The sequence below is a fragment of the Amblyomma americanum genome, chromosome 9 (assembly GCF_052857255.1).
Source record: "Amblyomma americanum isolate KBUSLIRL-KWMA chromosome 9, ASM5285725v1, whole genome shotgun sequence".
Taxonomy (NCBI): Eukaryota; Metazoa; Arthropoda; class Arachnida; order Ixodida; family Ixodidae; genus Amblyomma; species Amblyomma americanum.
Window position 1 is genome coordinate 99,257,991 of NC_135505.1, and position 23,389 is coordinate 99,281,379.

At 43.5% G+C, this 23,389-nt stretch overlaps 1 protein-coding gene across 1 annotated transcript; it reads right to left on the reverse strand.

Moving 5' to 3' along the window:
• Nucleotides 1–216: 216 nt before the first annotated feature.
• LOC144105385 (chymotrypsin-2-like) lies at nucleotides 217–16,992 on the reverse strand. Its single transcript, XM_077638509.1, has 6 exons — nucleotides 16,927–16,992; nucleotides 13,518–13,618; nucleotides 12,427–12,571; nucleotides 11,510–11,624; nucleotides 7,864–8,021; nucleotides 217–488 (listed from the first exon to the last, which is right to left on the reverse strand). The coding sequence occupies exons 1-6, from the start codon at nucleotides 16,981–16,983 to the stop codon at nucleotides 276–278; spliced, it is 789 nt and encodes a 262-aa protein (XP_077494635.1). The 5' UTR covers nucleotides 16,984–16,992; the 3' UTR covers nucleotides 217–275.
• Between the last annotated feature and the right edge of the window lie 6,397 nt (nucleotides 16,993–23,389).

Genomic DNA, 23,389 nt, shown 5'->3' on the forward strand with positions numbered 1-23,389 from the left:
TGCAAAATATTGAACCCCACATGTATCTTTCATTTTTCCCAAGAAACATTGTAAAGCCTCGCTAAAAAGTTTTATTGGTGTCACTTGAGGCATACTCTCAAGTTACATGACCCCTTTATTTTTTCAGCAGTCGCTGATGTTTGTTTTTCCAACATAAGTTTCTTGTTACGTACCATTATGCAGGAATTGGAGAATTGGAAGGCTCTTGTTCGATGCACTAGGGCTACTTGTCCGTAGAATTCCTGCTGTGTAGCGCTCAGCATTTGCATATGAGTTTAGCTGAAGTATATATGGTGACCTTTAGAAATCTTCTTCCATCCTTTAAGATCGGTGAGTGCTTCTTTGATCCACGATGTGTACGCTGATACCCGTGCAAATACTTTGAATGAGACTTCGCCTTTAGTGCAGTTAGTACCAGCACCCACCACACCGACTTGTAATGCTTTTCCGTTAGCGCCCAGGAATGACACCGGTCCGCCAGAGTCACCCTTTAAAGAAGAACAAAAGATAGGAACCTGGTTAGTTGTTTCGTTATTAGCATGTATAAAATTCAGTCTTTGTGTCTTAAATGGCGTTAAGTGTTTCGAGCCAAGAAAATGGTTATACCAACAAAAGAGCACACCACTACAGAAATGAAAAAAAATTTCGCAAAGCTGCGGAAATTTATGAAAAAAAAGAGGGGATGGTCACACATCCGACAGCACAGTTCTTTGTAAGCAGCGCTTTTCTGGCGCCAGTGGTCTCGTAATTCAATCCAGGAACCTTCGTAACGCAACACAAAGGGACCGACACATGGCACATCAAGGTAGACACGACCTTTATGTGCTGTGTGTTGATCCAATAGGTAATGTTGCTGAATCCCAGAAAGGAGCTGGATTTATCCTCGTTGATTACTTTGATGCTTTAACTATAAGCAGAGGCTTCACACACTTGGTTTGAAGCTTTCGTAGAGTGGAGTTCGGCTGGAGAGGTGGGCAGACAGTGGCAGTGTGAGGGTGGTGAAATCCTCAGCTCGAGGGAGGGGGGGGGTTGCGGCTGGTGTACGGTACCTCTAAACGGTAGAAGGCTCTCTCCTCAACACCCCTAGCCTCTGTTTGTATTTGCCGTCACTTTGTAGTAAGTAGCATTAGAACAGCAATGCAGAGAAATGAATTGCCTGTTCGTGGTTTTCTCTGACGGGTCCACGTGATTCGGTTGACATGGCACAAAATAGAAAGAGGAATCTCTCCACTTGTGTGGGAAAGGAGAGGGATGCCGAAAGGTGGTTGTCATGAGAAGAACACACGGGGTTACTAGCGTGGACGAAGGATGCTGTCACCCTGGCGTAGGAATGCGCAATCTCAGGGTGGTCTCCACGGGAGAAGCAAGAAGGGTGGCTACCGTGTAGGGTGATGAGAAAGTAAGCTTATAAGATGAACATAGATACCAGAGTGGCGCGGGAGGGGCGGATGCCGCACTTATGGTGATGTGATTGTGTGCGTGGAAGGAAGGAAGGAAGGAAAAGAACTTTAATGGAATAGGAGATGTCTGCCTGGTTGTCGGCCTGGCATGCTACTCCAGATGAGGGCGAAAGAAGAGAAGAGTAGAGAAGAGGATGGTGAAAAGAAAAGGAAAAGAGAGAAAGAAAGGGTGAATGGTGAAACCAAGCACACTTACCCAATCACAAACACACACGCACACACAAACTTGTTAAAGAATGTCCACCAAACCGGTGTCTCTTAAAAACACTAAAAATGCTTTTGTCCTGGAATTGCAACTGCGCTCTGAGGACCTTGTGAGTCTGTTTCATGGAAGGGGAACTTTTAGAAAGTAGCATACAAAGTGTCGAAGAAGCGCGGCGAGCCCTGCAAGCCGAAGAGCTACGCTTTCGGAGACCGCGTCCGTGACAGACGGGAGATCATGCTCTCGAAGGGAGAACAAGCAGAAACATGCAAGTGGCAAAAGTACTAAAGAGACCAGTTGTGCAGTGAAGGTAGATGTAAAGAAATGTGTGTGATGCGTCAGGTCATGCAAACGGAAATTAAAGTGTAATGCTACGCATTTTCTTCTGCCTGGCACACTGATTGCCAGTTCTTTTTTCACTACTGCATGAGCTTCTACTGTGGAAAGGCCTTCTGGATGGAAGAGGTAGGTTGGTTGGTAGCGGAGCGCTCTTTTTGGCCGAATAAGTGGTCGATTTAGATGGCGTTTCTGTAGAGAGAGGGTGAGCAGGGGTGGAAAAGGGAGGTGAATCGAGGGTGACGGTGGGTGGTGCTTCTGGAGCATGGCGGCGTCAGTATTCGAGGCTGCAGAGGGACGCACGAATTTTGGTGTTGTGACACTACTAGTGCTTCTTCTTTTCCACTTGCAGGCGGGGTTTATAATAATTGGCTTTTTGGGGAAAGGAATTGGCGCAGTATGTGTCTCATATATCGTTGGACACCTGAACCGCGCCGTAAGGGAAGGGATAAAGGAGGGAGTGAAAGAAGAAAGGAAGAAGGCGGTGCCGTAGTGGAGGGCTCCGGAATAATTTCGACCACCTGGGGATTTTTAACGTGCACTGGCATCGCACAACACACGGGCGTCTTAGCGTTTTTCCTCCATAAAAACGCAGCCACCGCGGTCGGGTTCGACAGGCGGGGTTAAAAACCCAAAACCCATTTCCCAAGCATTTCACTTTGATTAAGCCGAGCACCAGGCCAGGCGAAAGCTTGTACCCATTGTGTCACCGGTGGGTACCCGGCGGCACTGGCGATCGAACCCCGCACTTCCCGCATGCGAGGAAGATGCTCAACCACTAGGCCACCGCTACTGGTCTCAGTGCCCGAACATGATGGCTTGAATCCTGCATTTCAATAAGGTGTTTGTCTGGGCTAGTCTGTACATGGTACTAAATGAAGGCACAGCGCACGAAAGGTGGGTCTGAGAAAGCGCTGTGTTTGTCTCTTTCTCAGTCCCGCCTTTCGTGCGCTGTGCCTTCATTTAGTACCCTGCATTTCATTTGCTGACATCTTCAAAGTGGAGAGTGCCCTACAAAAAAAGGTCAATAAAATATTGTATTATTCTTCAAGATCATTTGCTTTGATCACAATTTCACCGCCGTAGTTCGCAGTTTTGCAGAAATTTATATTTAAAGTTCGGAAGAAACGTCAGGCCAGATGGAACAGAGGTGCTGTACTGTGTTCATATTTGACGATTAGGCAGAGTTGGGAGCCGCGCCTTACGGGCGATACGTAGAGCCATACGGAGCACTAGATTTGCTGAAACATACTTGAGACAGCTTCAATTATTCTTGCACAAGTCCAAGAGCCACTGTTGTGGGCTGGTTGGTTCGACATGAAGAAAGGAATTGCGCAGACACAACGCGAAGAACGGGAACGACCCTGGCGTTGTTAACAACCGAGCGCTTGTGTCGCTCACCTTTCTCGTGCTGCTTCTGCTCTGTTCCTTTCTTCATAATTCTAAGAATTCGCCGTTTTTTGCGCAGTTTATCTGTGTTGCTCCTCATTTTCCTAATATATTTAGAAAAGTTCCTAAATGTTTTCTTTTGACAGTGGCGCTGCTGTTGGCAAGTACGCTACCAAGAAAAATAGTTAATGCTATCTATAAGATCCAGATATTAAGACAGAGGGTTTTTGGGATTCCATGAACCAGCGGCATTTTCCTCTCAACGCGTGGATCGTTTTGTTTGTAACTCAAAGCCCCCGATTCAAAAGCCCTCAAAAATAGAGTACAACCGAATAAGTTGTCATCCGGATTGCAACCTACGTCTTTTGTGAAAAACTACAGAAATAAATGTCAGAAAAAACCTATAAATATCGTAGAGAACACCGTGTTTTCTTTCTTTTCATCACCCAGCAGAAGACAAGGAGCCAAGCTTCTCAAGTGGAGTTTGCTGCAGATAATGGCTCTGCTCGGGACTCTACTTTTTGGTCTTTACGAGGTGTTTTTGAGTCCGCCAAGCTACTGAAGCCGTCCGCATATTGGCAAGCTCTTTGTAGCAAAGAACCGCGCACATCCATCGCATGTCGGCCAGTTCGAATTTCCTGTCTCATCCGCTATCATGGGAAGCAAATGGCTCACAGTACGATAATGTGCAGACGAAGTTCTCAAACGGCTTTGCAGGAGAACGGGTACAAATATTTTTGTACACACGGTCAATTATTCAACGATATCTGGGGAGCAATGAAGGAACGGCCGTACAGCGGCTGACGAAGCCAAGGATAAATGTGCACAAAGAAATGCGTGCTGCTTTTCCAGCCTTTTTAAAAGCTCCAGTTTTAAACTAAGAGTTGTGTGTTTATTCGACACTCGGTCATACTGTTAAGAAATCGGCCTGGTGTAGATGCACTTGATCGTTAACGTTGGAAATGATCGACAAGCAAGGATTTCCCTAGCAGAAAAATGGTGATTTGGGCGAGTTGGATGTAGTTCATTTTGGCGGTAAATTCAACGCGGAGGGACGAAGGACAGATAAAGGGGACAAAACAGTGCTTCTTTTGTCCCCTTTCTCTGTCCTTCGTCCCTCCGCGCTGAATTTACTGCCAAAAAAAGGATTTTCCTAGCAGAAAAATGGTGATTTGGGCGAGTTGGATGTAGTTCATTTTGGCGGTAAATTCAACGCGGAGGGACGAAGGACAGATAAAGGGGACAAAACAGCGCTTTTTTTGTCCCCTTTCTCTGTCCTTCGTCCCTCCGCGCTGAATTTACTGCCAAAAAAAAGGATTTCCCTAGCAGAAAAATGGTGATTTGGGCGAGTTGGATGTAGTTCATTTTGGCGGTAAATTCAACGCGGAGGGACGAAGGACAGAGAAAGGGGACAAAACAGCGCTTGTTTTGTCCCCTTTCTCTGTCCTTTGTCCCTCCGCGCTGAATTTACCGCCAAAAAAAGGATTTTCCTAGCCAGCGATGACAAATCTAAACTGACGGAGTGCTTTGATTGAAGTGTTTTGCATGCTAGAAATCATCATTTTTTCCGGACATGCTTTGCATCATCTTGCAAATACATTATTGTTTTTTTGGTTTTTAGTTGAGAAATAATTGCACTTAATTAAGCGGCCGGTTGGCGCTTTTTTCCACGGTTTCAAACATCTCTGAATAATGCCGGAAAAATACAGATGGGAGTTTTTTGAGGAAGAAATATTTCTGGAAATTTTATCTCTCCAGTCAGAACCAGAGAGCTTGTTAATCACCACAGCGTGCGTGGCCTTGCTTTCCGGGGGATTCTGCACATGAAAAAATGTTTTGAATGGCAAACATTGCCAGGTCATGTATGTTAAACAACAGAATGAAAACAGGAAAGCAGTTGAGAGCGAGAAAGCTAAAATCGAAGCTGAATAAACCACGACAAAAAGCTCACCTCCTCAATGAGGACAGAAGTCCACGGCATTGTGACAAAGCAAGAAAAAGCATAATGCTACAGAAGAGAAGAGAAAGTTTTGCGGGGAAAAATACCATAATCGGCTGAAGTATAAAGTCAGGGTTTTCTGAACTGCAGCAAAGCCGCAGTGTGCATGATGGGAGAATTTGAAAAAATTGCATTCATTTGCGGAGACTGATCTCAGCGACCTAAACGCACTGGTTACGGCGTGAATTCATGAACTTCTCTGCATGAAGAGCACACCATGAGCTAGTTGGTCGTTCATCACAATGAAAACAGCTCAAACTTGACTAGAAAGGGAAGACCCCTGTGTCTCACGCCTGTGTCTAATTTTCCCTGTCTGAGTCCTTCGTAAAGTTTGAGATGTTTTCATTCTCCTTTGCATGAAAGCAGTGAGCAACCCCCTTCAATAATGCAGTAGAACCTGTATCCACAATGTGATCCCATCATACGAAGATGTGGCTGGCATCCACCACGTGTTACACTGTAGCTACCACTTGACGTGGGCTGCCGCGCTTAATACGAATGTCGTAATGCGAGTCCATAATGATTTGTCTGCTCATATCTCTGTGTACGGATGCCAACAAAAGTATCGGAACACGCTCGTAATTTTGAAGTCAGTATTCCACGCTTTGTAGAGAATAAACCACCACATTTGTACGTTTAACTTTCTTTTAAAGCCACCCCAGTGCTCCGACGTCTATGTTTACCTAATGAAGTGTATTTGTGAAACCCTGTAATGCTCAGTTACGACAAACACTCGATAAAATTGCCAAACGCCCTGTATTTAAGCTGCCATGCTCCTTTCTTTTGCACGTCACAACACGCCACCAAAGCTTAAATTGCTCGCTTACAAATCACACGCCCCATCTATGCTGGAACGTTTCGCTGCCATCTGGAGCATCAGCCCAATATGCCTTACTAAATTCTCTAGAATATGTATAGAATCTAGCCAATAGATTCATTGATTCGTGATAATTAGAGGAAGACAAGATATTATTGTTAAAAGCTCAGCCGCGTACGCATACTGCTACGTTTTCCACATCATTCTTTCCCCGCCCAGCCACGGACTGGAACGGTGTTCTTCATGATGTCGCCACAATGACATGCTCACTACATTTTAAATATTTAGCACCCATATTTAGCAGCGAACATACGTCTACTTCATTATTTCACATCTATAATTTGCTTCACATAAGTTCTCGACCACTTATCTAATGGCTACAATAACTGTGTCCTCTTGGGTAATAAAATGAAGTAAATGTGCAGGTACATGTAAAAGACAAATGCAAAAATTAGAACCTGCACCATCACTTGACAGTGCAGCAGTAAAAAGAACGATACTTTTACCGGTTCTGTGATTTTTCTAGATATTGAACCAAGTTAGTTTTTATTTTTTCCTGTGCATTTTTGACAGCTATCACTTTCCTTAGCTCTGGAAGAAAAATGTTAGGAAAGAATTTGTTTGTTGTGCGAGCAATTTGTGCAGTTCAGCACGGTGATGAAAGTTGTTCTCGCCACTACATTCTATATAGCAGTCGTTTTGCCGGGCCTTGCATCGTTATTGGCATGTTCATCACCGCAAGTAACCACCACCTAGGTGCCTCGCAATCATCGCCTCTACTGCTAGTGTCCGCAGACGCATACTACCATGTAGGAGATGCATTCATGAACAAATTATGATGTCCAATTGCCCTGCCGCGTTTGTGACCGCCACAGCTGGGTATGAGTTTATTTGGCCAGGAGGATTTTGATATCCGCGAAAACATATTTGAAAACAAGTCTGCATTCCCTTTGAAAATAACATGTAATATTCGCGTTAAAATAGGTGACTTCGCCTGGCTGCCTAAACATACTCAGGTTTTGTGAGATGGCTTGTATTTTAACAGGACAGATTCGCCGTCTATTCAGCGTCTTTACAGAGTACACCTAATAAACTCAGGTTTTGTGACGCAGTTATTTCCCTTTTAACCGGAGAGATTCGCTGTATATACCGCACTTTTACAGCATACAGTCAGTATTTAAAGAAATTGTGAAGGTCCTTAAAATACGAATTATTATCAGTGAAATGTCTTCAAATTTAACCGTTAGCGGCACTCGGCGAGTACCATCCTCAAGACATTAAAGCTTCCTTTAGCCTTATGAATTATGAGCCCATTATGTGCGTTACCAAGTAGCGCTGTCAGAATGTGCCAGTGCAACCAGGGACGTCTTTAAGAACACTATGCGTGCCGCCGCGGTGCCTCAGTGGTTACGGCGCTCGGCTGCTGACCCGAAAGACGCTGGTTCGATCCCAGCCGGGGCGGTTGAATTTCGATATAAATGAAATTCCAGAGGCCCGTGTACTGTGCGATGCCACTGCACGTTAAAGAACCCCAGGTGGTCAAAATTTCCAGAGACCTTCACTACTGCGTCCCTCATAGCCTGAGCCGCTTTGGGACGTTAAACCCTCATAAAACCAAACCGAAACCACTATGCAATCATTTTCTTCACATCTTACTCACCTCACAGGTGCCCTTCGCTCGATGAAGCGTACAAATTGCTGGACCAAACATTCTTCTTCTCCCTCCCTGCATTGTGCTTGCCGCGAGATGTTTTCGGCATCGCGCGTCTGACATGGCAACAAGTTGAACATACAGGAGGTTATGACTCAAAGGAGACCCTGAAAGGTGAATAAAGATCAAAGAAGTTAAAACTGCGACCATCTTAGCCTTGTCGGTAAAAAAAAAGCGATAGCATTTTTTTAATGTTTTAGAATGCGTAATGACTCTTCAAAGTTCTTGAAATTTCCCCGCAAAAACTCTGGCTGAATCCAGTTCTGTTGCCCCTTATAAGGTATGTAACAGTCACCACCTCTTAGAATAATGGAGTATCTTTTTAAAATTATGATATAGCATTAGTGTAATCTGGCCCACTAATCATCCTGTGTCCACTTTCTGGGCTGGGGCTACACTCAAAGACTTTGGCAGCGTTTAGAATTTTTGTGGTGAGTCACTTACAAATTTAAAAGTCCTCACATTTTATATTTAGGAAGTGAAGTATGAATGGTCCACTGGCAGTCGCGTGGTATTGATGACGTCAAGATTCTCGAAATCGCATTCGTAAATCGCGGGAAGTCCGCATACCCCGACATACGCACTTATACAGCGGCCAAGCGATGTACCGCTGTCCTGGCAGGTGGCTGTATCAGTGGCTGTTTCAAACAGCCACCGGTGGGGCTTGTCGACCCACATTGCTTTTTGTGAGCTCCCGTAGAGCTCATGCGCAGTGCCATGGTGGCCAGGTGGCGACTACATTGAATTTGGCAGCAGAGGGAAGGTTTTTCATTATTCTGCGGCCAGGTTGTGATCTTGCACGATTGGCGAGTTATGATGACGTTACAAGGTCACAAATCTCTGTCGAATAAGAATGGGATTACGCAAAGAACATAAAATTTTGCTGTGATCTATGATTGGTTATTTGGAATCACATGACCCTGCTGCCGTCATCGAAATTTGGCCGATCAGAAAATTTCGGTATGGGGATGCTGAAAACTGCATAGCGACGACCTAAATGCTATCGCGGAAGAGGATACTGCTCGAGCAACGCGAATGCATCAAATGGCCTCGAATGACGAGATTGAGCAGCAAGACTTTCAATGACTTGCCAGATAATCCTCACCGCAGAGAATAAAGTCAAGCAAGTGCAAAAGGAAGCAAAGTGTGACCTGCAGAGTTTGTGTGGCATAGAATTGCTGAATTCAGCATACTGTATGCATTTTCAGGGCTCAGTTAATCTTCCTCACGAGTCTCCACTGCACCCTCCTGCGCGTTGCGCAAAGGTTCCTTGGCTACATATGAGGCCCTGAAAACTGTCGGGTAACTTGACTGGCGTAGTTGCTGCCAGCTAACTAGAAAGCATTTTGTCGATATCAAGCCAAGCCAGGCATGCTGCGTGCTCTCTGAACTTGTTCCTGTGGACAACATGACTGAACTTGGAGCCAGGCGGGTGGAAGTTGGCAGCAACACAAAAGTTAAGTAATCGCTCTTCACCGCACAGTCAGTTGCCGCTTAGCACTTCATCCGCATGTCAGGTGAATGCCACCCCCTCTATGGCAGTGGCTGAGGATGGCGGTGAAAGGAAAGTGTAGCTTTAAACGATTTTAGCACACAGATAAAAATTGTTGATGACGCCTACAAGTTTTCGCCCACGGGAATCCGTGTTCCCGTCTTCTAAGACACACCGGCAGGTGTTGAAATGACTGCAGATAATTCAAGCAGTTGAGAGTGGTCATAAAGGTGCTGTAGAAATCAACCCAATGCAACCTGCTTCCGCTGAGACACGTACAGGGAAAAAGCAGAAACAGTTCGCGAGCAGCGCTGTATATCCTCGCAGCCGCTCCCACAATGACGTCCGCGCAAGGATCGGTGATGTTCAAGAACACACGCGGCATTTCCCGGCACAAGTATAGCGTCGCATTTTCGTCGGCGAAGAACTTTATGCTGGAGGTTTTATTGGCAACATATGCAAAAAAAACACCAGTAGCTTCAGAGAAGGCCAATATAATAATAATAATAATAATAATAATAATAATAATAATAATAATAATAATAATAATAATAATAATAATAATAATAATAATAATAATAATAATAATAATAATAATAATAATAATAATAATAATAATTGGTTTTTAAGGAAAGGAAATGGCGCAGTATCTCTCTCATATATCGTTGGACACCTGAACCGCGCCGTAAGGGAAGGGATAAAGGAGGGAGGGAAAGGTGAAAGGAAGAAAGAGGTGTCGTAGTGGAGGGCTCTGGAATAATTTCTACCACCTGGGTATCTTTAACGTGCACTAACATCGCACAGCACACGGGCGCCTTAGCGTTTTTCCTCCATAAAAACGCAGCCGCCGCGGTCGGGTTCGAACCCGGGAACTGCGGATCAGTAGCCGAGCGCCCTAGCCACTCAGCCACCACGGCGGGTAATGCCAATATTGGAACACGTGTTTTGTCATTAACAATATCAGCCCACTCAGTGGACTTATAATTCAGCGCACAGCTAGTAAGTTTCATACAAATCTTTCTGCTAGTTTTCATTTCCCTGGCATTCGATAGGGGCCTTACTAAGGCAAAAGAATGTTCGCTGCGAAAGCGGATCCATACAGAATGTGCATTGTGGCCCTTGCAGCCGTGCACAATGAGGTGAGAGCAACAAGATTGAGAAAGAACAGACGCCCTTTAGCGACCACGCGGGACGATGACTACAAAGAAGAAAACAAAAGTTCATTATAAAGCGAAGCTCAAAAATACAAATGCGGTTTTTATAAGCAAATTGAGGTATGTAGCTTATATGGACGCATCGATATTGGATAAGAACGGAGAAACTGCAACTGCTATTCCTGCACATATTAGTTTATGCATATCTCGGGGATGTGTTCTTGAAACACCGCAACGTGCTTGTGATGAAGCTTTACGCTATTTGTGATGCCATCAGAACTACGAATAAAATTGCGTATGTAAGGATAGCCTATGTTTACATGGATTCCTTAGAGGTGATTAAACAATTCAAAAGCGTTACAAAGCCCCTATGCACAATTCTGAAGATACATGATCTTACTAAGCAAATAACAAAATGCATCCACAAAGAATGGGTGCAAGAAGGCCCCCAGGATGTTGAGCAGAGGACAGCGGACGCCCAATAAAACCAAACCTCCTCTCTTAAGATTAGCACACGTTCCCTGATTCCTCAGTACACCTTCCGCCTCCCTTATGACTTGTCGAGATTGGAGGAAGTGTCTTCTAGAAAGATTCCGGTTCTGTGGTGGCTCTTACCCCGTGCCTGACGTGCAGTGTTCGTCTCACGACTGAAACGCCCACGTTTCGGTCTTCACTTTACTATTGTTTAAAGCAAAAAAAAAAACCCAATGTGCTCAGGGCAGTACCCTGTCATTGAGTTTTTAGTTCGACAGTATTTCTGAAAAGCACCCATTCAGGTGTAGTCATGTAGTTAAAAGGCAAGCGAAGCGTATTGAGAGTTGTTTTATGTAACGGAACACAAAAAGTTCTTTAACACGAAAACTATCGTCGAGAAGTGCTACGCACGGTGAGGGTATTAAAAATTTAAAACGTGTTCAATTATGTGCTTTTCAGATGAGCAGTCTCTTACCGGCATACGTCATTCCCCAGCCAGCGGCAATCAGCTTCTTGCCCGCTAGTGGAATCTCGTCAATTGGAAGGCATATCGGTTTGACGAAGGCGTCAAACTTGAGTGGTTTTTGCAGCTGTAGACAGAACACGCATTAACGTTTTCAACAGCGCATTGCAAAGTGGTAATGCTGGTACAGCCTGCAAGCTTGCAGAACTATTGCTATGCCAATAGTTATGTGCTAATTGTCTTTTGTTGGTTGTTTTCTCATATTCTTTTACCGCAGCTGTCCAATTCGCAGCTAGTGTTTAAAAATGCTTCCTTTAAATTTAAGTAAATTATGTACATTTCAGGCATTCTGAATTTTCAATCGTGCACTTGTATTTTTACGACACTGCCCAGCTTTAAGTAAAAAAGTTTCAAAATGCTTTTACGAAACCGACCACAGTTTCAATCTCATTACCCCTCTCTTCTAAGCCCTAGCGCCTCATCGACTGTGACTCTGCCTTTATCAGCACTTGAACGAACATTGCCACATCCTAACCAAATACAATGAACGCGTTTTAGACATTTACCGCGTACAGGACCTTTGTCAATATCATTGGTAAATAATTTGTGCTGGCTTCCCTTCCAAGGCAGGCTGATCTTGATTCAAAGAGCAGGGCGCTGCCTTTTGAAATATCACATGAAAAATCCTCTTGATTTCACATTGCATATTCTCTATTGAGCAAATCTTTTTTTTTTTCATTGAAGTAATGCATTTCTCATCCTCTGCTTTCTTTTCTCGCGTTTGAGGCTCTTTATTTTCATTTTATCCTCCTTAGCATACTTGCCGTTTTTTTTTCTTTCTGACAGTTTTCTGTTAATCTCTATAAAACGCTTACTTAAACTGCAGATTCCGCTTCATCCAGGTCCTTCGAATCTCCTCAGGTACTCACCTTCAACAGCGCCACGTCGTAATTATGAAACTCGTCATACTTTGGATAGGGGATCATGCTCTCGGCGTACAGGAGAGGACCCATCCAGTTTATCGTTGAGTTGTAGTACACCTTCACCTCTCTTACCGGGATATTACGTCCCTTCCTGAAGTAAACAGGAAGCATGCCTTCTCTCAGTTACCAACCAATCAGGCAATCATGAAGGGTATGTGAATAATCAGGGAATCATCAGGAACTACCAGGGAACATTATTTTCTTGCCGGAGCAGATCTAGTGTACCATAGAAGACTATGATATAAAGCTTGAAGAAAAGTACATGAGCCCCCTTGATCAGTGCCCGCAAGGACGCTTGAAAACAGCAAACCTTTAACGCAATAGCGCATGAAAGAAATGAAAATACAGCTTTCTTTTCACTCTCGCTTATTACTCGGTCGGTTATTTCAGAAATTGGAAGCATTACGTTTATTGGGTGAGGTTTGTGTTTACAACACAATAAGGGGTTTCAATAACAAGCATGACAAGCACAACCGGCAAGCGTTGAAGCCCTGAGATTTATCAGAAATGTTTGCTGCAAAAGTAGCCTAAAAACTGTTAACATAGGGGCTAACAATGACATCGCGGATATTTACTGGTAGTCATCCACACCGCCTTTTACCTGGTGCACAATTTATGCACTGCTCTTACCGTCTTAATACCTTGAGGTTTGCGTTGGCTGTTATGTAGATTACTGCATCAAATTACCCCGTCAATTGCATTTAGCTTTCGTTCCGCCAGCTTTTCATTTTCCTGTTTGCCCCGTGTCCTTGAGTTGCGCGGATTTTTGCATAAAATTAGGGCAAGCTGTATTCGTAGCTGTGTATGAAGAACAAAACCACTCGTCTGATTAGGAATGTAATGTATTCTAGAATGAAGCAATTCTTTCGATTTTCATGTTTGTAGGAGGCGCGAAAAAACACAAAGAAAGACCTGCATAGCGCAGTGCTATTTGTCCCATGACCCACTGGGTTTTTTGTCCGTGCTTGTGATGCACCTAAAACAGTGTCTACTTTTACTAACTGGGTCAGTTTCAAACTCTAGACATTTATACTCACGGTTTGATAAGACAATGCGCAGCAGTCAATATAACGTTGCTTGATATGATGCTTCCAGCGCATTCTATCCCGAAAGTGCCAAAAATTACTTTCAGTTCGACCTGTATTCAAAGCGAACAAATTCATAGGGTAGAATTACTGTGACAAAAAATATGAAGTCCTAAAATTTCAAACTCTCTCGGCTGCTCAGGCTCTAGGCAACGATTATGAGGACCGAAACTTCAGGAGCTTACGAGCTTGACAGCGTCATATACCGTAAGAAAACTATAAAAAAAACTTGAAGCATATGCGTGACGGTAAGCCGAGAGATGTCATGGGAAGGATATCATGTAAAAGCCGCTTTAATGCACTAAAGCAAAGGCAGTTACCCTTGGCAGCCTAAAAAAGCAACGACACTACATTACTCAAACCCAGTGCTTGACAAGTAATGATGTTGAACACACTGAAAAGGCACTCTATGACGAGGAAATTTGGTTACAACGTCTGCTATGAAAAAAGGGCTGAAAAATGTTTGCAGCAAGATTTTTCTTAACAGGTGAGAAAAACTTTAGCTCCCCTGTGGTATCACACTTACCCCTGAAAGTCGCGTAAAGTTAGCGCGTACTCAGTTCCTGCAAAACAGAGTTTCACTTCTAGTGCTCTTGTCGACGGCCACCTGTGAAAAGGGATTAGTCTTTTCCGTAATTAGAATGGACTTTATTACCCGGCGACGAAATATTTCAGTAAGATGCAAAACCGCAGAGCCAGCCATGTTGTGCAGAGATTTGAAGCGCTTAAACTCACTACAAAAAGATATTTACAGAAGTTTGGAAAAGCATACGAGCGATCCGTGTTTTATTCCCACAATGCAAAAGTTCTGCACTAGCTTCTTAAACACTGAACATATTTCTGATTAAAAGCGTGGCCTTCCTCTCCTCCTGATATAATTCAAGCCTGCGTACCATAAATAAAATAAAGAAAGCATTTCGGAAGTCCACCCATTTACATCCCGTACCTCGCAATGAGAGGTCTAGCCCAAGATGCCCACTTCGCGTCATCGTGTTAGCGGTGGCTAAGAACACGCGTCGAGGTTTCTCCCTAATCTGTTGTCAGCAACAATTTCAAAACATAATTTTTTAATTATAGGATCCCAGAGGTTTAAATCGGGCTTGCATACCCACAGATACCTCTTGTAAAAATTTTTGGGTTGAGAACAAGATTATCAAAATAATTCAAAGGAACTTTATTAGGAGGTGCTGGTAGCGAAGAGACAAGTAGAAATATAAAAATTTTACAAGGTGCAGTCCGTATTATTTCAGCTGGGCCTTGAAACCTGGGTGGGCAGACAGCCAGTAAGTATGCATAGGAGTCAAAGCATGTACCTGCTTTGATGGCTTTATGCATGAATTTTTTTCGCTCCTCGTAAATTTCGTCATTTTGTAGTATCACTGCTCTAATGAAACGCAACAACCTAAAGTGGCTAAAAGCATTCATAGGAATAGTACGCCTGTCACTTATTGGTCTGATTACGATAGAACGCTGCATCAGGAAAGTGCTAAGACATTAGACTGATAGAATATAATCCTACACCGCATGCAATATAAAGTCCGTTCTATAAATTGTCACCGCAGGATGCCAAGGAACGAACAATCAAGTAGTGCGACGGTTTAAATCGGGCTTGCATACACACAAATTATGCTAAAGGGTGTCAGAAATACGAAAGATGTTCGCATATTTTGGTACAGATTTGGTTGAAGACGATTTGGGCTGCATGTTTTTCTTTCTGAAGTTCATTCATATGGAAGAAATACCAACATTTCATAAGAAATGTTTTTCTTTTTTTAGCTTGTTGCTGACGGCGTTCGTAAGGATAAGCTGAGAGTCAACCTTTTATCCCCTGTTCATCATATGCAAGGAGCAAAGGAGGTTCTGGAAGGCTTTTATGCTTGAAAGTCACAAAATTCTAAAGCGAACTTCCTGCACAAATACCGTTTTCCTGAATGGGCTCAAGCGGGAGAAAACAAGGACGCCATAACGTGTAGTCCTTTTTGTGGTGTTAGTCATTACCTACTTTTTGCCTAGCTGTTAATTTTAAAATTGTTTTGCATGTTTACAGTAGACAATACCTTAGGTAAATTTTTTTGCCTAAGCATAAATATTAACTGAAGCGCAGATTATTTACGTATCCTGGTATGATTACGGTAGTGCTTGGTGGTAAGCCTAACGCGCTTGACAAGTTAGCAAACGCCTCTTCTAAAACATTATTTACAATTTTTATCAAGGGTATAAAAACTGCACCTTATAGCATTTACTGCATAAGAAAAATGTTCATGCTTGCTTCTCGTTCTCTTGCTTCGTCGAAGTCACTGGACTGATGTTGCTTATTCTGATTTAATTGCACTGGAACATCACTGATTGTACTGCATCAGTGCAAGACCAACGCTAATTCGAGTTCACTGGTGTCAGGTGTCAGTGCCGTATTCCCGGACAAAATCAGCCGCAGTGCAACTGGACGAGGCTTTCTATGACCACACCATGCTATATACTGTGGCACGTAGCAGCACGTGGGTATCTTTTCGAAGCCCACTGGTGGTCTTTACACGCAGTAAGAATAAAACGCATCAGTCTACCCACACTTACCGGTTTCATGCCGCTGCGGAGTGGCAAAACACAAAACAAATATAAAGACTTATGCGTTAAAGGCGTTCAGACGCACGTGAAGCCGGCTCCAGCACATATATACAACTGCCAGTCTAGGCCGGCACATTAACCATGACAGCACATTCTTGACTTCCGGAATTGTACCGTTCTGTGGTCCAGTCAAGCACGTGCGTAGTAAGCGTTGGTATTTCGACAGTGCAGTCAGTCAGTGGTTTCGTAGCAAAAACAAAACAGTGAATAAACAATTCCAGCATATATAGCGGCTGCTTTGGAACAGGCAAGTATTGGGAGAAATTTGTATCTGGATATGAAGTGTGGATTGTGAATTTTTATTTCGCAAGGGCACCTAGGACCAAAGAGCGCCATGACACAAGCCGTTTTCATTTTGTCACGGTGGGGTGAAAGACCCATTTCCAAACTTTTCACCCAAACGAGGCCGAGCACCTCAAGAGGTTTCATTAAACTAACAAAGACTAGTATGCTTCTTGTTTTCTGGAATTAACGAAAGACTGCGTTTTACAAATAACTATTCTAATGGATTATACCGAATGACGTCATTTGTGCACTCTGTGCTATTATAGTTTAACTTTCATCCGACTATTCTCATTTCCTCCACATATGCAGAAAATGGCGCTTGCGCAAAGTTGCATTCTTTCTGAATTTCGTGCGTAGCACTAGAGTTGGCCTCCGGTTTTCGTTTAGGTGAGTCAGTGCTAAGTACATGTCAAACGCAAATACGGTACAAATTCGAGCTTGGGGCGTCACTTACGATCCAAGGTAATTGCTGTCTGTTCCTTATCGGATTGCCGTTGTGTATCCATGCCATCGGCTCTGCCTCCCCACAGCCTGTTTTGTAGAATATGAACATCGAGTGTAATCAATCATGTATTACAAGGATGCTCATTCGTATTGAGAATGGCTTTACCAATCCGTGCGTTATTAGGGCTGTAAAAGTTTTTTAACACTGCGCAAACAGCTCGTGAACTCCGTATGCCATCAAGACGCAGACTTAATGTTGACGTCTCTGTCACAGCACGTCACCAGGAATTGTTCGAAATAAAGTGGTTTCCCACCACCAGGTGCATCTGCCAGCAACCTGTGCGTCACCTGACCGGAAACTGGCTATAAAGAAAGAAAAACAAGTTTGGCGACACACTACTGCCTCTTTTCTGGTATTAAGCTCTCGTGCAATCTCAATTGTTAGTGTGCATAAATTCTTAAATTACATCCTAGATGCGTGGTGGTTTACGTCTCCAAAAAGAACGTGTTTACGATAGAGTAATGGCTTAAACAAATAAACATTGTGGGAATAAATTAATATTTAGAAAAATTCGCAAACACATGACAGAAAACGTTCTTCATATTCTGTGTCCTCGCTTCCGAACTATGGCCCATGAGTGCGCTAACAAAATGACGCGTTTCCGTGATCATTGCACCAGAAAATGATGCAAGAAAAATGTGTAACACTATATTTAGAGAGCATACAATTGCGTGAGAACCTAACGAATCTGGCCCCACATTCTCGCAGTCAAAGTGCTCCATCCAATTACGGTGATATTGATTCCAACACATAGACTTTATCTATCACAGTGAGGTCGCTCGCTTTTCTGGAGGAGAAAAACGTTACCATTTTTGCCCGTCGAAGTCGTAAATTCATTTCACGTGACACACGCGCGCGGAGTCTGTGCTTGCTACAGCGAGCGAGTTCACTAGGCTGCGCCCTTGAAATGAAAATAGGCTCGCAAGCCATCGCGACGCTACAGAATACAGGGATTTTTATATCCCAGCAAGCCGCGGTTTCGTGTCGTGCCTCTCAGGAGTACAATGTATCTGGCGTTTCAAGAATGGGTGGTCACAAAGTGTTACTCCGAAGCATAGCAGCCGCAGCGCAGTTAGGCCCCCGGTGATGGCTGCAGCAGACTTATCTGCTGGCACTTGAAGATTCTTCATCCGAGCACAGTACGAGTAAAATAATGTTTTTCCAACAATATCTGCAGGCAAGACATCACAACAATATTTGCTGGCAAAAAAACAGCTAACCACGGAATTGTTCGTGCACTCGCTCGTGTTGTCTTGCCAGGAGACCGTCAATGTGTTCGCTAGCGCTGTTAGATGCCTGCTGTTGTATTCGAAAGCTATAAACACTACATTCTAAACGGAAAGGAGTAAAAAAAGAGAATAAAACTGTCCTCTAGCGCACACCCTTTCATAAAAGCGTGTGCGCTAGAAGTGTTGTGACTCTCTTTCTACTCCAATTTAGGTGTTTTCGTGTTTAGAGTGCAGGCTGTCTTTTTTTCTCTGGTTTTAGGCGCGCTGCTGCTCTTGCGCAATCCTGTGTTTCTGCAGCGTGAAAAGGCCTTAACGCGTATATGCCGATCACCAGCTCTTTCCGAGCATATCCCGACTTTTTAGCTAACGTGTTTTTTCGTTCTCACAGCCCTCGGCGCAAACAGCTACGATTGCTTTATTGGGAATTACGTTCTTTTCCAGGCCTAGTGGTTCAATGCTTGTGGATGAAAAGATTTTGTGCGGTTGCTTGCACACTGATGACCAGTATTACTTTCGAGTACCTAATAAAAGTTTCTTCCCAGAGTGGAGTTTTTGCGAAAGAAAACTTGAAAATTTGGTTTTGGTTTGGTTTGTGGCGGTTTAGCATCCCAAATCGACTCTGGATACGAGGGAGGCTGTAGTGAAGGGCTCCGGAAATTTCGACCACCTGGGGTTCTTTAACGTGCACTGACATCGCACAGTACACGGCCATCTAGAATTTCTCCTCCATCGAAATTCGACCGCCGCGGCCGGGATCGAACCCGCGTGGTTCAGGTAAGAACCCCGAGCGCCATAACCACTGAGCCACCGCGGCGGCAAACCTTGAAAATTTGTTTACAATGTTCGCTAAAAAAATCAGGAACGGAATCACCACATTCGTGTCAAATATAATATTTTCGAATTTCTCAGTACGCGCGTGAACACACTCTATCTGTGCGGTATCAAAACAGTACGTAAACAATTCTGTACAACTGTTTTCAAGAGCATATGTATACCCATATTCTCCGACCATATATTCACATCTAGGCTCTTGCGACGATTGAGTAAAACTATGTCTATAGTCTAAAACTGTCATGGACAGCAGACGGCAGAAAGGATACCACCACTGAAAAGAAATGCTGCGCTATCGGTTACACCACGGAATTGCAGCGGTGAGCAAGGTTTCCAAATGAGACTGAAGTGTAAGTTTTTAACTTTTCATTCGTTATCAGCGTTTTTGCTTTTTCAGTCTCATGCTAAGCAGAATAATTATTGAACAACCATTGTTTTACATATTGTGAGCTGGCTTGCTACAGCGCAAAAGCGAAATTTCTGTAAAAAATTTCGTAGCCTATCGAAATCTGCAATGTAGTAGGGTCTTCGTTGTGATGGCTTTAGAACCGCCCCTAGTACGTTCGGAAACGTTCCACAGCTCTCTATCGAAGACGTGTTCGAAGCTGTTTTTACAAGAAAACCAGTTTGGCAGCGAGCTCTACTGCTGAAAGCACATCTTCGCTTTATCGTGCTCGCTAAGCCAAGGCAGATCTATGTCTAAGCAATCATAGACACCTGAAAAATGTTGGCACTGTCTCTTTTTTACACGAATCTCTAACAGCGTTCCTATTTTTGTAGCCATCGCTTTAGTGCAAAGCAGTGCTGTCCTGCTTGGTTCAAAACATGTCCAGCAATTTCAAACAAAAATATTAAACATTGCAAAACAGTGAGATACCCTTACGATAATATTGAAGGTAATGGTCCGTTTTTCTGGCTTGTATAAAAATTTTATTTTAAAATGTTTTTATTGGTAGTATCGAACAGTGATGACTGCTACAGAAATCAATGGGAACGTTTTTAACGATAGAAAAAATGTTAATAGAAAAGAAAATTCGAGACTGCCATCAGATGATCTGCAGATATGTTGATTTTTGTAGTAAAATCTTACATTATATTAAAAAATTGCTTTCGTAAATGGTTTTCCGTTTAAAAATGCCTTTTTCCAGAATTGCAGGGTGTGTGAAAATGGGCGATTATTGCGTAAAAGAAGGTTTCAATATTGCAGTGTAGTTGTTTTAATTTAATTGAATTGAAGAGGCAACCAGGTCGATACTGGTGCAGTCGCCAGAAATAGTCGCTTTTCAAGGCATACGGCTTATAGTGACACCACAACGGATCATTTGCTTACCCTCTCTGTTAAGGTTGGCATCCAGCTCCTGTAGGGAAGAATAATAGAGAATTAAGAGGCAATCGCGAACCTTATTCTTTCATTTATTCCTGCATTTTCGTTGGAATCCCTCAGAAACACGAATCTGCCACGAAAGAAAGTATAGGTACGAATCTGATCGTGCTCACCTTTCTGCGATTGGTGGGCGCACGTGGTGTGGTCCATTCCATCTGTATTTGTTGGGAATGTATGGGCGCAGGACCTTTCTACGAACACAATCGGTAACAGAAATGCATTTATTATGGGATTAGAGTTTATGCGGATTGAGGTGCTGAACGCAATGCGGAAAACATTGTACCGTATCGTACTTGTTAGTGATAGGATCTATTGATGCGCACGGAGCCGTCATCACGGCCCTCAGGTGCAGCGTGCACAGAAATTTCACATATTAACGTGGTCCCACTTGCTATAGTCGGATACAGTGATTCGCCGGCCACATTCAGGACCACTGCACAGGATTCCTTCACGACAGGAAGTAGTCCGTTGTTAAAACTTTTCGTTTTGCCTGAACAACAAGATAATCACAAGCAAAAATTTTAAGCTCTAGAGCTTTTATACCTGGATGGTTTAATATAGTCAAACATTAAAAGGCTGGCTTCGTTTACTGTTGTGATTGGCTAGCGGAGTAATAAAGGACGCCGCGGACCATGACCCAGTGTTAACTACTGCTGTTTTTTTTTATGTTGAGTCCTACCTTAGCCACGGTAAATTTCTTTCATGAAGTTTCATGCTAAATAATTTTTGCTTCTGAGAAGTAAAATAATAAATGAGCAGAATGAAGTCATTGATCAACGTGTATAGAACCCTTGACTCCTTAATGATATTGGTAGCAGCAGATAATTAAATGAAGAATGTGCTGGAAAACAAAACAGAAATTACTTATCAAAACCGACCGTAGAGCATGTGATTTGTAGAAACGAGGGTCAATTCTGATTGGCATGCTTATCAGCTTAATAAAGGTGCGTTCTTCACAGCGTTGCACGTGTTTACATCATTCGGAAACGCACTTTATTCAATACCGTGTAACGATAGTGCTAGAGGTCTTCGATCTAGGCACCGTTTTTTTAGCCATCAATCCCAGGACGTGAAAATTCGCTTCTGCTTAAGGATACGTCATAAAAATTCGGGAGACGATAAAAATTACCTTTATACCTCTAGACTAGGGGAAAAGGAAAGAGGCTATACTAGTATGCGCCCTTCACACCACAGCTGTACATATGCACCTCCTATGCCTTTCCAGTTCATTTATGAAATGAAAAGCATAGAAGGTGCAAATGTACCACTGTAAGGTGCAAGGCGCATGCTAATAAAGCCTCTCTCCTCTTTCGCTAGTGTAGAGGTTTTTTTTGCAAGGTTATTGATGAAATGGCAACCACCGCTTGGACGATGTCGCGAGAACTGCTCCCCAAGAGGGCGATTTTGTTTCCATCCCCTTCTGGAGTGCCGGCGCAGCTGGTAGGCTACGAACATTGGCGCGGGAGACCACCCTTGCCTTGTGGAATTCTGGCCAGTTTTTGAACCCGCATCTTTTATTTCTGGATCCTGACCTGAAACTACGGCTTCCATCCGGCCTACCACGACGTGAGGTAACTTTGCTGTGTCGCCTGTGACTTATAGTCACATTGACAAACCATTACTCCACTGTGATCGGCGTGGCTGATAACCCTGCATGTGAGGATCTGTGGCTGCGATCAGACCAGATCTTATAATATTTTGAATGCCCGGCGTATACGGCTCTGAAAGACATTACGCCGTGCGCTGGAACATATCGATTCACACCCACTAACAGAGATCAAGATTCTTGGACACTGGTCGCGCCGATAAACGGCTGTGAATTCCTGCCAGGCCTTCCTGCGGTTCTTAAGAGTGTCCGGCCTGCAAGACAGGCTGTGACTTTGCCGAAGCCTTTTCGTCTTCTGTTTTTTCTTATCATTGCCTTTTCTCCCTCACCATTATATTCCTTCATCTCATTGCCCCAGTGGAGGGTAGAAAATTGGCTTCATCTACTTAACCTCTCCGCTTTCCTCCTCATCTTCCTCCTCCTCCTCGAGAAATGCTGAAAAGCTGAACATGGTGCCTTTACAAATGTAACGGGCCTCTGATAACTCGTTTTTAGAAGTAAACTGATAGAAATAGTTTTGCATTCTTGGCCATATACTTGTCTCTGAAACGCGCAGAACATTTTTAGATGTCAAAGCCAGGTTAAGTTCAAAAATAATAGAAAATTTCTGCTTAAAGCAGAGTGCCCGTAAGTGAAGTTATGTCGCCAGAAACTCGCATCAGGGCTTTTAAAATTTTCTCCGTCGTGCATGTCTCATCGTCCTTATCGTAGACGGGCATTAAAGATTATGATCCTAAAGCGGAAGAACACGAAAATATCTTGCTCGGTGAGTGAAACATAGCCATTAATAGGAGCTAGTGTCATAAAGACCGAGATATCATGTTGCACAGTCTTTGTGACTGCAAATAGCTCTGGTTAGGGAAGATTCCGAAGCAAACCGGCGGGTGTTCAATAATGCATGATTCCTTTTGTCTCAGGATCCTAGTCTCGCCTAAATAATTGGGTTGCCTTGACTGCTGAAATTAATAATATTGTGTATAGAGGACTCACCATTAAAAGTAGTGACAGCGCTCCGAACAGAGCAGCGGCGGGAAGCCTTAACTCTATAGTGGTTCCCTGCTGTGTTAGGAACTCTCCTGAACGGGCCATGGCTTGAGTAGCGATTGCGAGAGGTCTTGAGTTTTGCAAGCTTTGAAACAAAACAAGTACTGCTCATCTCATTTTATTCGTGGCGCCGTCCTTTTATTCGTGGGAATGTTAGACGTAGATCTTAGATGTACCCTACCGAATAAGAAAGATCGTAGAGTGCGCATATAAGCTTAAAAAGAGCATTGTTCATTAAGCAGGCATGTTTTCTATAGGGCGTACCGAGTTTTAAAACGTTTGCTGCCCGGCAGTGCCATTTCGTTCTGTCCCGGCCAT

Coding starts and splice junctions, on each gene's coding strand:
- LOC144105385 (XM_077638509.1), bottom strand. CDS start 16,983: ATGGCATGGATACACAACGGCAATCCGATAAGGAACAGACAGCAATTA. Junction 13,619..16,926: donor GACAGCAATTACCTTGGATC/GTAAGTGACGCC, acceptor CTTTGAATACAG/GTCGAACTGAAAGTAATTTT. Junction 8,022..11,509: donor CTGGGGAATGACGTATGCCG/GTAAGAGACTGC, acceptor TTCACCTTTCAG/GGTCTCCTTTGAGTCATAAC.